We start from the raw sequence: 18,404 nt of genomic DNA, 5'->3' as shown, positions 1-18,404 counted from the left end.
CTCTCTCTCTATATATATATATATATATATATATATATATATATATATAAACTACTAGTACTTTTCATAAATTCTTAGTAGCATAGTGAAAAATTAAAGTTTTTGTGTTTCAAAAGGTCCTCTGTTCGAGGCTTGCCAACGGCAAGTCGATAAATATTTTGTTTTAATTAACCCTCATAAATTCTAGTGGGTCATGAACTGTGGGCTAATGGATTGGGGATCGGGGCTAATTGGGCTGAGGCGCTAAGTGATGCTTTGTTAGGCACATTTTGCACTTCACGCTCCTTTATTCGACGAGGTTCGCCCGTTTGACGAGGTTCACCTGTTCGACGAGGTTCGTCCGTTTGACGAGGTTCTCCCATTCAACGAGGTTTGCCCATTCGACGAGGTTCGTCCTATTTACGTTCGCTCGTTTGACGAGGTTCGCCCGTTCGACGAGGTTCACCCGTTCGAAGAGATTCGTCCTATTGACGTTCGTTCGTTTGACGAGGTTCGCCCATTTGACGAGGTTCGCCCACTTGACGAGGTTCGCCCTATTGACGTTCACCCGTTCGATGAGGTTCACCTGTTCGACGAGGTTCATCCTATTGACGTTTGTAGGCATCAAAACTTGCCTATAGGTCTCCGCGAACAGCTCAGTGTTAAAGAACGACGATGAACGTCACTATCCGGTTCACAGGAGTTCGATTGATGTCGGTGAACGCTTGAAGTGAATCGAAGAACTACGTGAGCTAACAGAATTTCGGAATAACGAAGGTACGGGCTAATCGGGAGCCCCGCGATGTTTACAAAAAAGAACAATACCCTTCGTGTCTCATTCATTATACAGATGATCCAACCATTGGGGCTGATAGAACTCCTTGTCGTCTTTCCAACGCACTTCGAATCACTCAAATCCGAGTTCGGACGAAGAATTTACAGCGGAAGTGGACGAATGCACCACAACGGAGTGTCTCGGCCAAAGCCGAGACACCCTAGGGTGTCTCGGATTTTGGGAGACACCCTAGGGTGTCTCCAACGCGGATTTGGGCCCTTTAGGTTGTTTTAACCGCTCCGCAACCCCTCAAGCCTATAAATACAAGCCTCAGGCCCTTATTTTTACAGATTTAGAATTCTTGTGCCTCGGCGAAGCCCTGCCGGATTGAAGACTTAAAGTGCACAGATTTCAGAGAGGAGGAGGAGAGATCGGATCGAGTTCTTCAACGCAAGAGATCGAAAGTCGTCAGATCTACATCACCCGGATCCAATCCTTAGAATTATCCCGTTGTGGTAATTCTAAGAAGAGCAATTATCTCGCTTTTGTCGAGATAAGCGCTTCTATTTCTAGATCTCCTCGCGGATCGACGAAGCTCTGCCCAATTTTTCAGCAATCAGATCTGATCGACGGTGGTCCACGAATAAACCCCGACACAGGCAAAGATCCCACACAAGCAGAAGACCGATAAACGATCTCTGCGTTTGTTTGATAAAGTTGTAAACTTTTTATTTTCATTGTGTAAGGAGATCTTATAAAAAGATCAACTTTTTATTTCATTCGAGTTTATTGTAACGACTTCTCCTCCTCCTCCTCCAGATCCGCCTCTCAGGAGTACGTCTCCTCCTCCTCCTCCTCCAGATCCGCCTCTCCTGGCAAGTGCAGGAGTGCCTCCTCCTCCAGAAAGATCTGCTGGTCTTCAGATCTGAAGACCCAAGAAGACGATCTCTCCGCCGCTGTTGCTGTTGCACCTTGCAACGATCCACCGGCGTTCAATGAAGCCAAATTTGCAGATCTGAACTCCTTCGTGATCAAGGAACCGACTGCTGAAGGTGCGCCAACTCTATCAAAGAGAGCACGTCAAAGAAAACGCCAACGCCTCGCGCGTCAATTCACCAAGGCTTTGGATCAGGTGGATGGACTCCATTACCAAGCAGATCTGGAGTTCAGAAAGCGCCAAGTGGCTAATCTGTCGCCACGACTCAAACGAACTCGTTCAACTCTTGAGGAGCGTATCCACAAGCGCCGCGCACAGCTAGCGCAGACGAGGATCCTTGCGCGAAAAGCACGTGAAATGCAAAAGGAAGAGGCAGTTAAAAGATCGTCGAGATCTAAACAAGTTTGGGCGCCAAAAGCCAAATCAGCGCCTGAGGCAAAAACATCCGAAGCTGCCTTCCGGCCTTTGTCAACTCCAGATCCCGCTCCTATTGCTCCCGCACTTCCGGTGAAGCCCTATGACAGTGTGGGTCTCTCCAAATCTATAATCCCACTCTACCCGAGGATCGAGGCAAAGCACCTATTAAAGAATGCTTGGGACCATTGAAGGAACCCCGAGCAAACATCCGGACTGGGGGTCGTACGCAACCTCCTAACAAATTGATTCGAACAACGGCCCGCTTGGCGGTGCGTGCAGAAAACCAGGAGCCCGTTAAGGTTTCACCCTCACAAGGGTGTGATTCCAAAAGTGTGACTCCTGTGGATGCCAACAATGCAATGTTTACTCAGAGGAAAACGCTTCAGACAGACGAACGTGTTATACCTGAGAATCTATGTAAGCAGCCGATAGGTTACTCCGACCGCAACGTCGATGAGTTGTACTATCAGGCTGGGGATATGAATAAATCTTGAAAGAGAAGTACCTGGGAAGCGGACTCTTACTGTCCGTGTATCAAAATTATCAGGGCAGTATTATCAACGTGTAGCTGCCCCAGGGTCTCGGTATTCGAGAGGATCTCCGATGGAACGACGAAGCCCAAATCAAGGCGTTTCCACCAAAGAGGATCGGTTGCTCGAGATGATGAATTCCCAGAAGTTACCATCAACATGGTCAATAAGGGAAAATCTCCGATTGTTTCAAGTGGTTCCAACCCTAATTTCTCTCCAGGAAGAAGAGTCAGTTCGGAAATAACCCAACAAATATCTCAGCTTCAGCTAGAAACCGTTGGACATAATGATTACCAGGGCGTCCATGAAGGAATACATTCCGATGACGAACTCTCGGATTCTTATTCCGCAATCACCTCTGACGATACAACGTCTAGCATAGGCGAAGCTCGGGAAGTGTTCATGACCAACACCAAGCAAATAACCAAAATCATTGAGGACGCTTTAGCCAAGCAGAAAGAAATGTTCAAAATCGAAATGGAAATGGCTATATAGGAGATGATCAGACAAATGCACGACCAACAAATTCGAGCATTGTCGAATCAGCTAGTTGAATCCAGCCGTCGTACCCAGAACGCCGCAGTTGACAGCGATCCAGAAGTGGACGAAATCATCATGGCCGATGCACCTCCCAAAAATACTGGGTGTGGTTCAAATGCACACCCTACAGATAACAACGCTGGGGGTGGTTCTGCCAAAGATAATAACACTGGGGGTGGCCGCATTATTCCTCTCGGAAATTCTCCAAAACAGGATATAGGTGAGGACGAAAAGATGAAGGATCTCGAGGGCAAAATTAATGCTTTAATGTCTGCTCAAGAGGTAAAGAAGACCGGCATTCCATGTCCTTACCCCAAAGAATGGGATTCGATCCCGTATCCGGTGAAGTTCAACCTGATCAACTTCACGCCGTTCGACGGGAAGGGTTCCCCCACTCAGCACCTGATCTATTTCAAGTCTCATTTGGGAGTGATCTTTGGCAACGAGCCTCTGATGGTCCGGTCATTTGTTGGCACCCTTCGCGGGCCCGCCTTCGATTGGTACCGCCGCCTCAAGCCCGAAAGCATCAACAGTTGGGAGGACCTGGAAAGCATGTTCCTCGCTCATTTCTTCGATGATGACGCCGAAGTGTCGATCAGGACACTCTTTGATGAGAAACAAAAAGACGGAGAGTCGGTGGATACCTTCATCAAACGCTTTCGTAATCAGGCAATGAACTGCAAGGATCCCGTCACGGAGGAATTTGTCTTGCAAACCTGTCATAATAACTTGTCCGTTAACATCTTGGACGTTATGGGAGTAGAGCCGTTCAATACCTGGAAAGAGTTGAAGGTGCGCGAAGAACAGGCCGAACGCTTCCTCAGAAGGAGGAAGGTCGAAAGAAACCAACCGATGACTAACCCTCTGAATCCGGGTCTCGTTTTCCATAATGAAGGGAGGGTGCCTACAACAGTTGTTGACGTTAATCAGACGTCGCAATAGCAGTCCCGAAGACAGCAGAATAGTTCGGATCCGAGGCTCCAAAAAGAGTACTCATTCAAGGACGAAGACGTTCCAGCCATCTTCGAAACCCTTCTTGAAAACAATAAGATCAAGCTGCCGCCCATCACAAATCAGGAGGAAGCTGTTACAGATCAAAAGTACTGTGCGTACCACAGGAGGATCTTTCATCCCACCAAGGCTTGCTTTACTTTAAACAATAGCATCCAAAACTTGGTTGAAGCCGGCGTCATAATGCTAGGATAAGCCAAATAAGAACGGCAATACTCCAAAGAGTATACGAGTATAAACTGCTTCTCAATCCTCCAATCGGTATATGAGGTTAAACTGCTCCCTGATACTCCAATAGGTATATGAGTCTAAACTGTTTCCTACCGTTGATGGGAAGTTCCTGGAGAATGTTACGCTAATATTCTTAAGGATAACCCGGACATGTAACGGAGTACAAAGTCAGACCCAGTTCCAAGAAAGAAGCTGGGGGTGGATGATTCATGTAATGGGAAGTTCCCAGAAGAACGCTATATGTAATTTTCTTAGGGATAACCCGATAATTACGAACAAAGTGATAAATACTAAACCCCACTATGGTTTATACTCCCACTCTCACTGTCTACCTGGTCAAACCTTCCTATAGTTAGGACCACAACCAAAGTCCCCTCTCGATTCCTTCCATGAACGAGAGATCCACTTTCAAATTGAACGATCAAGCCTATAAAAGGTAAGATCCTCCCACTTTCACTGCTTCCTTGGTCAAACCTATAAAAGTTAGGGCCACAACCAGATTCTCCTCTCGATTCCTTTCATGAACGAGAGGTCCACTTTCAATTGAGCAATCAAACCTATAAAAGTTAGGATTGTCTCCAACTTTACTTAGTCAAACCTGCAGATAGTTAGGACTAAGATTGAGTTATCCTTTTCGATAAACGAAAGACTTCCATCTTTTCCTTTTTCCACCAAACCTATAAAAGTTAGGGTCGAAATTGGGCTTTCTCCTTAATAAATGAGGGACTCTTTTTGGATCGAATGACCAATCCTATAAAAGTTAGGGTCGTTTGAATCTTTCCGATTCTCGGAGTGGAGATCCCACTCTTAGTTTCATCATTTCGGATTCTGGGGGTGGAGATCCCACCTTGAGTTTCCTTTCCAACTGGAGATAGAATATAAAATTCTTCCTCTTCAGTGCCGGGAGATAGAATATAAAAGTCTTCCTCTTCTATTTTCCAGTCCGTCTTTCCCCTGAGAAAAGACACAATTCCCAACTTCCAATCCGTGCACTTTGTGCACGGGGAATTTTATCTCAACTCCTAAATAGAGATAAGCCTACGCCTAACACGCGTTGCCGGTTTAGTCTTTCACCGATTGAAAAAGACACCAGAATCCAGTCTGGGGCATTTTATCCCGCAAGCCTAAGCGAGGGATAAGCCAACGCCGACACGCGTTTGCCGGTTTAGTCTTTCACGATGTGAAAAGACACCAGATCCAGTTTGGCGAATTTTATCTCGAAGCTAAGCCCAGGGATACAGCCAACGCCTAACACTGCGTCTGCCTTAACCGTTTAGTCTTTCACCGATGAAAAAAAGACACCAAAGTATAATTCTGGAACGGACTTTTCATCCGAATCCTAAGTAGGATGAGTCAACGGCCTAATACCGTTGCCCGGTTTTAGTCTTTCACAATTTAAAAAAGACACAGAGTACAATTCTTGGGGGACTTCATCCCGAATCCTAAGTAGGATGAGTCAACGCGCTAATACGCGTTGCCGGATGCCATATTCCCGCTAAGAAAGGGCGAAGTCTATGTATTCAAAATCATAGCATTAAGTCTAAGAGAGAAGCAATGTCTCTTAGCACAACGTCTACATGTGAACGGGTTTTAATAATTCATATGCTGGCCCGATTCAAAGCTGTAATCGCGTAAAGCACTTTTTTTTTTTTGCAATCCGTTGATGGCGAGGTTTGGCCAAAAAATCCCAAAGTCTAGTGTCTAACACGCATGCCGGTAGTCTTTGACCGTAAAAAGGGACAAAAGGACCCCCCGCAATTCAACATTGCTGGCAGGTTGTGATTAATAACATCATAATCGTGTCTCACACGCACGGGGGATTTTATCCCAAGCCTAAGGCAGGGATAAAGTCAACGTCCTAACACGCGTGCGGGTTTTAGTCTTTTACCGATATGAAGGAAAACACCAGAATCGGTCTGGGAATTTTTATCCTGAAGTCCTAAGTAAGATAAGGTCAGCGCCTAACACGCGTTGCCGGTGTCTATTCTCGTAACAATGGGCAAGGTCTACGTATTCGATAATTCGTAGCATACGTTCTAAGGGGAATTCATTCCTTTAAGCACAACCTCCATGCGGAACGGCTTAAAACAATCCGCATGTAACCCGATCAAACGGTAATCCGGTAAGAGCCACGTCAAATCCGTTACAGGCGGCTTGAGGATTTGCCAAAAATCCTAGTTACGTCTGATACAGCGTGCACTTGTTTAGTCTTTTCACAGAGAAAGACAAGTCTACGTAATCAATATCGTATGAGAACTCAAAGGGTTAACTCTTTTAGCTTAACGTCACACTGTGGAACGGACTTAAACAATTCTGCAATGCTAGCCGACCAAACGGAGCCTCCCGGTAAAAGGGCTCATCAAACCGTGATGGCTGAGAATTTGCCAAAAAATTCTATAAAATGCGGTAGTCATTGACGCACCAGCTCCAGTAGTTGTCTCGTTGACTGGAGCATCCAACAACATTAAAATAAGATCTATACACGCAGATGAATCAGCTTTAACAGTTGGTCCTGCAGCTCCGACATTTGGGATCACCGTGCTCCAATACCTTAAGAGCTTAAACTGTGTATGCTCCAGCAAATGCACGAGTATAAACTGTGTTAATGGCGATCCGAAACCCTAGGTCAACGCCGGTCAACGCGTAACCCTAGGTCAACGCCAGTCAACGCGTAACCCTAGGTCAACGCTAGTCAACGCGTTGTGACAAAAAGTCAAAGTTTGACGTTCAAAACCTTAGAGTCAACGCTGGTCAACGCGTAACCCTAGGTCAACGTCACTCAACGCGTTGCGACAAAAAGTCAACATACGATGATCTGAAATCCTAAGTCAGCGCAATGTGACAAAGATAGTCAGTTCAAAGTCAATGACATGAGCCAAACTCAACTCACTGGTGGTAGACTCGAGACCCCGACGACGGCCAAGCGATAAACGCAGCACCGGAAGAACTTCGGCTATTCATCAAAGCATTGAATAGACCGAAAATCGAAGGAGTCAAGGGTTGAAGCTAACTACAGGTCCTTTACGCCGACTGAAGGCTGGACCAATCACATCCAAAGTATTCCACCCTCTTCTATAAAAGAAACGAGTCCGGAACGCTTTGGAGGGGGTATCTGTAGGCATCAAAAATTGCCTATAGGTCTCCGCGAACAGCTCAGTGTTAAAGAACGACGATGAACGTCACTATCCGGTTCACAGGAGTTCGATTGATGTCGGTGAACGCTTGAAGTGAATCGACGAACTACGTGAGCTAACAGAATTTCGGAATAACGAAGGTACGGGATAATCGGGAGCCCCGCGATGTTTACAAAAAAGAACAATACCCTTCGTGTCTCATTCATTATACAGATGATCCAACCATTGGGGCTGATAGAACTCCTTGTCGGCTTTCCAACGCACTTCGAATCACTCAAATCCGAGTTCGGACGAAGAATTTACAGCGGAAGCGGACGAATGCACCACAACGGAGTGTCTCGGCCAAAGCCGAGACACCCTAGGGTGTCTCGGATTTTGGGAGACACCCTAGGGTCTCTCCAACGCGGATTTGGGCCCTTTAGGTGGTTTTAACCGCTCCGTAACCCCTCAAGCCTATAAATACAAGCCTCAGGCCCTCATTTTTACAGATCTAGAATTCTTGTGCCTCGGCGAAGCCCTGCCGGATTGAAGACTTAAAGTGCACAGATTTCAGAGAGGAGGAGGAGAGATCGGATCGAGTTCTTCAACGCAAGAGATCGAAAGTCGTCAGATCTACATCACCCGGATCCAATCCTTAGAATTATCCCGTTGTTGTAATTCTAAGAAGAGCAATTATCTCGCTTTTGTCGAGATAAGCGCTTCTGTTTCTAGATCTCCTCGCGGATCGGTGAAGCTCTGCCTAATTTTTTAGTAATCAGATCTGATCGACGGTGATCCACGGATAAACCCCGGCATAGGCAAAGATCACACGCAAGCAGAAGACCGATAAACGATCTCTGCATTTGTTTGATAAAGTTGTAAACTTTTTATTTTCATTGTGTAAGGAGATCTTATAAAAAGATCAACTTTTTATTTCATTCGAGTTTATTGTAACGACTAAAGTTGTAATAGATTCGATAACAATGGAAATAGCAACTTTCACCGCAAACAACGTTCACTCGTTCGACGAGGTTCGTCCTATTGACGTTCACTCGTTCGGCGAGGTTCGTCCTATTGATGATGTTCGTCTGATTTGTTGAGATGCGACCCTCGAGTTGCAAAGTAACGTATCCATTGATTGCCTCACCTTCAGGCGTTACTGCATGCAACAGTTACAACAGCATTTAGATCAATTGATGTTACAATCATAATTATCATTATGATTTGTAACAATCACATAGATTGTAGGTGACTCTTGAGATGGTCTTAGAGGCCTATAAATAGCACCCCTTGGGGTAGCTCTTGGACACACGAACATGAGAGCTCTTGTACACACGAAATATATTGAGCTGTTATGCTGCTAATGCAGAAACTGTGCTCGAAGGAACTTTCCCTAAAACTGAAAAGTTTTGAACCAAAAGGTTCTGAGATCGATGAGATCTTTGCCTTGACCGAAAGGTCTTATAGATCGAGGAGATCTTGACAGTACTAGGTTGGTGCACACCAAAGTACGGTACTGTTGCTCCTGCAAGCAGTTTGATCTTGGGATCGTTACACCGGAATAGGCCAAATATTGCTTTAAGCATAGCGTTTCACAAATACATAGCAGTTAATTTTAAAAAGTTTAAAATTACAGCATATTAATTTTTACTGTTTTATTCCAGATTTAACCACAATCTCCAACAGATACACCCCTTTCTGACCTGGCATCCAAGGCCATCTACCTCAACAATAGAGACTGGCAATGCCTCTTCCACTTCCTGATTAAAATTTGACTAAAGTTCAAATCAATTCGCAACCAACTCATCCACCAGTCACCTAAACCTAGTCTAGAGATGGCCATCACAGAGTTGCAAGCTGAGAAGACATGCCTTCACCTAACTACTCTTCCCATCAGCTCAAGCTTTATCCACGTAGCTTACCGCCCACCACCCCACCGTGGTCTCTCTCATTGACCACATCCCTTGCCAGCTAGATAACAACAATCAGACCCTAACTCTTCTCGCAAGCTGTGGTATGACTTTCACAAGCTCTGGGGACACTCTACGAAAAAGTGTCGTGCATGCCTATCCACATCAGCCTCAACTGCAACACCGACTACTTTGCCCTGGGCTACCATTGTGATATCCCATCCGCATTCATATCACCAACCTACATCGATCTTCTACAGGCACTACACACATCTGCCACATCATCTACTACAGGTCCAATCGCCACATCTTATGCCATCCACTTAGGTATAAAAGCCAACTCATGAATTTTAAATTCGTGTGCCACATATCATTTGACGTCCTAACAAGCACACCTCCACCGCCAAACATCTCTTCCTCCCATAACCACGCTCCCACGACCGATGGCACAACACTACCCTTGACCTCTGTCGGACAACTTCACATTCTCTCTCACTTCACAGTACCTAACGTACATTATGTCCCTAATGTCACAATGAACCTATTCTCTGTATTACTAATTACTTCACAAAACTATACTGCAACTTCACTCATCATCACTTTCTCACTGGCTCAATCTCACTTTTCTACGTGAATACATAGCTTCAACTAGCGGACCTATTCAATAAGGCTCAAATTATACAGTGATATTTGTTCCTTCTTGACAAACTACGATTAGTCAACTCAATTGCAGTCTGAGAGGGGTGTTAAATATTGTATTTACGAAGACTTGTTTAGTCCCACGTCTAGTAGAATAGCATAACATATTCCATTTATATTATATATATATAGACTACCATATCAATAAAGAAAGATATCCTCTTCTCACAATTTTCTCTCAATTTACTCCGCATTTATCATTTGTAGCCGGTTTTCCGTAAAATTTTTGTGGATGCTGCTCCATATGTATTGAATCAAACAATCCCTACATATGTTGTGCCAATTTGTTACTCCCCCAACCCATATAGAGTGTAAATTATGTGTTTTTTAATTTCTTATAACAGGTGCTATTAGAAAGTAGCAAGGACTCTGATATTATGGGTAATGCTATGCCGAGCCTTATATATGTCTCCAGAGAGAAGCGGCCAACATCTGCTCATCACTTTAAGGCTGGTGCCCTAAATGCTTTGGTCAGTATATTTATTTAACTTTATAGGTCAATTGCAAAAACACTCTATGTACTATGAGAAATAGCCACTTATAACTTTAAATTTATTTTATTAGCACATACACTGTTAGGTTCAGTAATATGTGCTAAAAACTTAACTTTTTGCCTTTAGATTAACTAAAAAAGATTTTTTGCCTTTAGATTAACTAAAAAAGATTATGTTTTTTCTATAAGATGAGGGCAGAAGCTAATGGTAAATTTCACAAAATCTCCCTTAAATTTGGTCACTTTTTTGATAAGCCTCCTAACTAGTTTAATAGTTACAACCCCCACCCCAAAAACAATAATAATAATAATAATAATAATAATAAAGAAAAAGAAAAGGAAGGCAAATTATTGCGACGATTTTTCCACATTAAAACCAACACGCATCCCCCCCGCACCCCGCGCCCGCCAAAAAAAAACCGAAACCCAAAAGAAAAAGGAAAAAGGAAAACTCAACTCATGCTACTCTACTAAATGTTTTGAAGATTGTTTTTTTGACTTCGTAAACTACATCTCTTAAACCTAACTTGTCATGTTTTAAGCACTAGTGTGCACCCCGTACAAAACGCAGCCTCCATTTTTCGTTCGTTTTAGGTCATTTGGTTGGCAGCAATTCATGTTATTGCTTTGGAGAATTATTGTGAAAATTTTTCAAAATGTTTACTAGAATAGAAGAAGTTTAGGGGATTTATATGGAAAGCCCTCAAAGGCAAGGGGTTTAATTTGTAACTATTAAGATAGTTAAGGGTTTATCAGGAATAATTTCCTTTTAAGTTGTAGAAAATGTAAGTGCTAATAAAACACTTCAAATGACATAAAATGACTGAACCCTGATGGTATGGGGGCGGTTCCGCAATTAATTAATCTGTTTTCGCCCTTTTAGTTCAAAAAATTACAGAATTGCTTAAATTGAATCTGATGTACAAACATATCTACATGTACAAATCAATATTACAAGACTAGAGTATCCAGTATACTGTCCAACGCGCCGGTCATCCTAACCCTGGACTGTGACATGAGCTCGTACGACCCGCAAACTCCCCGAAGAGCCCTCTGCTACATTTTGGACCCTGCAATCGCGCCCAAGCTCGCGTACGTGCAGTTTCCGCAGCGCTTCCAAGGGCTCAATAAGACTGACATCTACGGCAGTGAGATCAAGCGCTTGTACCGAATCAACCTACGAGGCCTTGATGGGCTCCTAGGCCCAAATTACATTGGAAGCGGATGCTTCTTCGTTCGACGCGCTCTCTATGGTCCACAATCACCTGGACCCGGCCCATTTCCTTCCGATCTGAAGGAGTTTTCGATGACCGATGCTAATCGGGGTTCAATGCGTTCTGAGTCCGTTCTCAAAAGGGCTCATGAAGTTACTGGTTGTAACTATGAACTTGACACAAAATGGGGAAGTGAGGTATTATATCAATCACAAATTTCCCTGAACAATACTATTTTTGTTAACAAGTGTTCATGTTTAATCATTTTTTTTCTCTTTCAGATTGGATTTAGATATGGGTCGTTATCAGAGGACCTTAACACGGGCTTTCGGATGCAATGTGAAGGCTGGGTATCGATATTCTGCGATCCAGAGAGGCCTGCATTTTTGGGCGATGCTCCAAAGAACCTGAACGATGCGCTGAGCCAGAACAAGAGATGGGTTGTGGGGCAACTGGAGTTCATCTTCTCCAAATATTCTCCGCTTACTTTTGGTATAAGAAAGGCTTCTCTACTAATGGGCATGGCCTACGCATGGTTCTTTTGGGGTTTTTTGTCTATTCCCTTGACAATGTATACTCTCCTACCTCAGCTAGCTCTCATCTACAATGTGCAGCTCTTCCCCAAGGTATGAATCCTTTAAATACAAAAATCTAAATACTATATATCCTGTGATAATAGATCATGACTTGCGGGAGTTAATTATATAATGACTCTTAAACAGAAGTTGAAATCCAAAATAACCCAAAAGTTTTTGGTACCCAAAAGTTTTTGGTATTTCCCTGACTTGCCATTTACGTTCATCAGTTTTAATGTTACAGTTTTCAAACGTGGAACTACACTAACGCATAATATCCCTGCAAGCTTCAGTTCTTTTATGAATATAGCTCGAACATCCACCGGAACCATGCGTTTTCGGCTGATTTTGTCAAATATCATCTCACTTCTATATGGGTAGAGGATTGGTTTGTTTCTATTTGTGGCCCAACAATCCCTACTTCCATATATATAGATGAATATGATACGATTTTTATTCTTTAGATAGTGTTCAGAAATGGAAATAATGGGTATGAGGCAACGACTCTTTTAAGAAAATTGCCTACTAAAAAATAGCCATGTGTTAAAGACCCACTCACATTAATGTCCTCACCATCTTATTTCTTGATAGCTTATTTTTCTAAATGAGCACTCGCAGCTATCAAACCCTTTAATAATTTGCAGCTTCATTCGTATCTGTAAAAAACAAATAAAATAATCAAAGAGACTAACCTATGGCAACTGTATTGTTGCAGCTGTCAGATCCATGGTTTTACTTGTACGCTTACCTATTCTTAACTGCATATTCCCAAGATCTCATCGAGTTTCTCGTGCACAACGGCACAATCCAAACATGGTGGAGTGACCAAAGAATGTGGATGATCAGGGGATTGACATCCTTCGCTTCTGGAACCATTCAATTCATTATGAACCAAACGGGGATATCTGCACCTGGCTTTACTCTCACAAACAAAGCGACGGAAGAAGGACAAAGCGAGCGATACGATAACGGGGTCTTTGAGTTTGGCGTATCCTCACCCTTCTTTGTATCACTCGGGACTGCGGCTATATTGAACTTGAGCTCCTTTATGTTTGGGCTGTTAATGGCAACGAGAAGAGACGGGTTTTTCTGTGAAATGTTTGTGCCCTTGTTTCTGTCGGCGTTTGGAGTGGCGAACTGCTGGCCGATCCTTGAGGCCATGTTTTTGAGAGAAGACGGAGGAAAGATGCCGAGAAATGTTACCAACGCGTCCATTTTGGTTGCAGGGGTCATTTGCATGTTCGGATATTTTGTGCTCGTAGACTGAGGTTCAATACAACTTTCTTCTTTGTGGGGGCAGCAACATGTTACATTCAAAAGTGATGAATTCATGAATTGATGGGATCCGCGTATTATTTAAGCACAATTTTCAGTGAGATTTCAGTCCCAAGAATAAATGACGTTATACTGTAATAGCTTTAGTTTGATTAGGGAGAGCTCGGACTTCTCTCTCTCTCTCTCTCTCTCTCTCTCTCTCTCTCTTGTGAATGGGTGGGGGCCACAACATTGGCCAAGCAAACCACGTGAAAATGAATTCACGTGAACGTGTGAAGAGGTGGTGAATTGTGGGTTCAAAGCAAAATCCAGCGGGTAAAAGAGGCCCACCCGAATATAGCCTATAAAAAGGACTTTTGTCCTATGGTTTCTTTGGTGCAAGTGCAGGAATTGAAGGGAAAAAGTACAGCGAAGAAAAAAAGAAGAAGGGCGGCTGATTCAAGTACACAGTGGGTTTGTGCGGCAGCTTGGGAGCAGTGCGAAGGCGGCTTTGGAGGAGTGCAAGGAACATATCGGCTTTTCTTTGTTTTTTGGCGGCTGTCTTTTGTTTTCAGAGAGATAATTATATGAGGGGTTTAAGAGATTGTGTGAGGGTTTAGATTGAGTGATTGTAAACCCTAGTTGTATCTCTCCTCTAATAGTAGATCTCCCCCCTCCTTGCCCCGTGGACGTAGGCAGTTTGCCGAACCACGTAAAATTGGTTGTTTGAGTTTGTGGCCATTGTAATAGTTTTTAGGATCCCTCGACGCGCAGTCCTAGAGCTGACGAGAGGAAGAGCAAATATCCCACTTTGATGGGATATTAGGCTTCAGATTCTTGTTCCCTTTGAGAAACAAGAATTCTTATCGATCTCTCTCTCTTATTGTGCACCAGAAACTATGCCAAAATTTCCGCTGCGCACAACAAGTGGTATCAGAGCCCAGATTTCAGATCTAGGGTTTGGTTGGAGGAGTAGATCAATTTGGAGGCCCGTTTAGGACTTCGTTGGTGATAAAGGTGAGATCTTTTGGTAAAGACTCTATCTTTCAGTTTTGGATCTATTCTTTGTTCGTTGGTGCGTAAGATGTCGGGGAAAGAAGGTGCTTCGGGAGTCGAGGGTGGTTCTTCTGGCGCGAAGACCATTCAGAGTTTGAATATCCACTCTATGAAGATAGATGTGGAGAAATTTAATGGCACAAACAACTTTGGATTATGGAGATGCGAGATTTTGTATGCGCTGAACACGCAGAATTTAGAGGATACCTTGGAGTTAGATGGCAAGCCAGATGAGATTGAAGAGAATGTTTGGAAGAAGATGAATCGAACGGCGTGTGGTGTGATTAGGTCTTGTTTGACTCAAGATCTAAAATATGATGTGATGAATGAGACTTCTGCGAAGAAGATTTGGGAGATTCTCGAAAGCAAGTATTTGACCAAGAGTGTGGAAAATCGCTTGCATTTGAAGAGGAGACTTTATCGTTTCCAGTTGAAGAAGGGAACCTCCATTAGAGATCACATGAACCACTACTTGAGTTCCTTGCCCGACGAGGAATATGAGACATTCGTTCTTACTCTGATTAATGGGAAGGCATCACTTTCGTATAGTGAGGTCACTGCTACACTTGTGAATTATCAGCTTCGAAAGAAGGATAATGAGGCTTCAGTTGAGCCGGTAGCAGAGGCGTTGGTCGCAAGAGGGAAGAATCCGAACCGAAAGAATTGGAAGTCACAGTCTAGAGTAGGAAAAGATCAGTGTGCTTGGTGCAAGGAGACTGGTCATTGGAAGAAAGACTGCCCAAAGCTCGACGAATGGATGAAGAATTAGCAGAAGGAAAAAGGGAAGCAACCATCATCAGAAGCAAATATCATATCGGATGGTAATAATTCTGACTCTTCTATTTATTCGCTTTCTATCAGTCCTACAGATAGCTATTCGGAGGAATCTGAATGGATGTTGGATAGTGGTGCGACCTGTCATGTGTGCCCTAGAAGGGAATGATTCTCCAGTTTTGAGAAGCTGGTGGATAGTGGTGTGGTGTACATGGCTGATAACCGTGCATGCCAGATCCTTAGGATATGAAGAATTCGTATAAAAATGTTTGACGGGACTGTTAGGGAGATAAATGATGTGAGATATGTTCCTTCTTTGTGGAAGAACTTGATCTCGATTGGAGCTTTGGTTTGAGAGGGTCTGAAGGTTCGTGTTGAGGACATGGTTCTCGAGATTGCGAGAGACTCTCGTATTTTGATGAAGGGCATCAGGAGAAATAACCTGTATTACTTGACTGGAGGTATAGTGGCAGGTGAAGAGCTGACGACTTCTGTTGATTCGATTAGACTGCGGCATTTGGGGCTTGGCCATTCCAGTATTGATTCCTCGCATAGATTGAAAGAGGGTGCAAAGACCTGCAGTTTGAAGTCCAGTGGACATGTTGATGTGAGCAAGAAGACCGAGGTGAAGTGTGGCACCTCTATTCACCGTGCTAAGGGTCGTTCTGGAGGAGTTCACGTGGATGTTTGGGGGCCTTCCAAGGGGGCATCATTGGGAGGTAATAGGCTTTTGATTTCCTTTGTTGGTGACTGTTCTAGGTGATACGGGTGTATCTTCTCTTCGGAACTTAGCGATCCTCATGGGAGCTTGAGGATAGATGATTCTCATACTAGCATGAGAATAAGGGGTGTCAAACAGTATCAGGGAACACAGGAGGAAGCGTGGAACAAGACGACGAGCAGAAGAATCGAAGTACCCAGTTTTCAGCCTGTGAGTTGACTCATGACTGTTATGAGTCGACTCATCAGGTTGAGTCGACTCATGACTGTCATGAGTCGACTCAACGTTGGTTATTGAGATTTCTCCAGTTTCTGTCGAGTCGACTCATCTCAGTCATGAGTCGACTCATCGCTGGTTATTGAGATTTCTCCAGTTTCTGTCGAGTCGACTCATCTCAGTCACGAGTCGACTCATCGAGGGTTTCCTGGTTCGTTTGGGATTCTGTTCACACGAATTCCTGTTGGTTTTGGGTCTGGTTATTTACCAAATTGCCATCCACGTTTGTACACCTATATAAGGGATTGTTTTAGGGTTTCTAAACAATCAGGGAGTTAAATCAAGAGAGATTAACTTGTAATTGAGATTTGGAGAGCTTGTTCTTCAATTCTAGAGTGAGATTGTGAGAGAGAGATTGTAATCTTTTGTTCTTCATAATCTAGAGAAGGTAATTTTCTAAGAGTTAAGGAAGGAGAATATGTTTGAAACAGATAACTCAACAAGACTTGATGCCATGGAGAAGCAGATCGGGACGATTGGTTCGACGCTCAGTCAGCTCGTGGGTCTCATTAACAAAGGGGACAAAAGAGAGGAATCTTCTTCGAAGGGTAAGAAGAAAATCATCGAGTCCGATGAAGAGAGCGAGAAGTCTGATTCGGACGGGGGAACCGAGGTTGTTAGGGCTGCTGGACATCAATGGGGTAAAAATAATTACCAAAATTTAAAGATAGATTTCAAGGTGGAGATTCCTGTCTATGATGGGAGTGTCAATATAGAAAAGCTCGATGATTGGATTGAGCGTATGGAGATGTACTTCACCCTCTACGGATATTCATCCAAGGAGAAGATTGTGTTCGCGACATTGAAGCTTTCAGGACACGCGTTGACGTGGTGGAAATCCTATTGCAAACAGGAGAAGAAGGCAGCATCGTGGAACAAATTCAAGTAGCTACTCAGGAAACAATTCTATCCGGTAGGGTTCCTTGAGGAGCGTTGGTACAAGTGGTACGGCTTGCACCAAAGATTCAATCAGACCGTTCAAGAGTACACGACGGAGTTCCAGCAGCAGGCGATGGTTCTAAACATCGCAACAAGCGAGTACTCCATCTTCATGAAGTACATGGCGGGACTGAATGATTATATCCGTAAAGTGATGAAGCTGTTCACGATCGAGACGATTGCAGAAGCGAGCGTGAAGGCAATTGCCATTGAGGGCAAACAGAAGAAGGGCAACGAAACGAAGGGTGACTCCAAACAATCGGGAAACAAGTCGAGTAGCTCTCAACATAAGGAAGAGAAGAAGAAGGGTGATTCAGGGAAGGCAGGATTGACATGCAATCACTGCAAGCAGACAGGGCACGTGGCTGATCGTTGCTGGGATAAGTACCCTCATCTGAAGCCGAAAGGGTTGAAGAAGAAGGAGGAGAAAAAGGCGTATGTGATAGCACAGGGTCCGAAAGAGGTTCCCGGGATGACAGAGCCCAACAACAACCTCAACCTTATGACAGGGAAACAGGCCACAAAAGAAGACAACGACCCGAGAGAGCAACTCTTTGTTCTGAAGTTGCAGGTCAAGACTAGCTTGGTGGATGCCATTGTAGACACAGGGAGTCAGAAGAACCTGATATCTGAAGCGTTGGTACAAAAGCTGGGATTGAAGACGGTGAGGCATCCGAAGCCCTATCCATTAGGGTGGATTCAGAAGGAAGCAGGATTGAGTGTGGTGAACCAGTGTACGTTCCGATTTGCACTCCAAGGAGTCCGAAGAGATCAAGAAGCAAGTTCAGGAGCTCTTGGAGACGGGAGTGATAGTGCCGAGTTGTTCACCTTGCGGGTCGCTGGTGTTATTGGTGCCCAAAAAGGATGGAGGTTGGCGCATGTGCGTGGATTACCGGGCGCTCAACAAGATAACTATCAAGAATCGTTACCCACTACCACGGATCGATGATCTTATGGACC

The 18,404-nt window shown here is 44.1% G+C and overlaps 1 protein-coding gene across 1 annotated transcript in view; it reads left to right on the top strand.

Annotated features, from left to right (window-relative positions):
* Positions 1–13,833, top strand: part of LOC109840088 (cellulose synthase-like protein G3) — a 28,872-nt gene extending 15,039 nt beyond the window's left edge. Inside the window, exons 3-6 of the mRNA XM_020408596.1 lie at positions 10,487–10,612; positions 11,594–12,046; positions 12,131–12,475; positions 13,140–13,833. Coding sequence (XP_020264185.1) covers positions 10,487–10,612; positions 11,594–12,046; positions 12,131–12,475; positions 13,140–13,691 — 1,476 coding nt within the window. The 3' untranslated portion in view covers positions 13,692–13,833. The remainder of the gene's footprint in view (positions 1–10,486; positions 10,613–11,593; positions 12,047–12,130; positions 12,476–13,139) is intronic.

The sequence above is a fragment of the Asparagus officinalis genome, chromosome 5, assembly GCF_001876935.1.
Source record: "Asparagus officinalis chromosome 5, Aspof.V1, whole genome shotgun sequence".
NCBI classification, from domain to species: Eukaryota; Viridiplantae; Streptophyta; class Magnoliopsida; order Asparagales; family Asparagaceae; genus Asparagus; species Asparagus officinalis.
The sequence above is the reverse complement of the archived record's forward strand: the minus strand, read 5'-3'. Positions and strand labels throughout refer to the sequence as shown.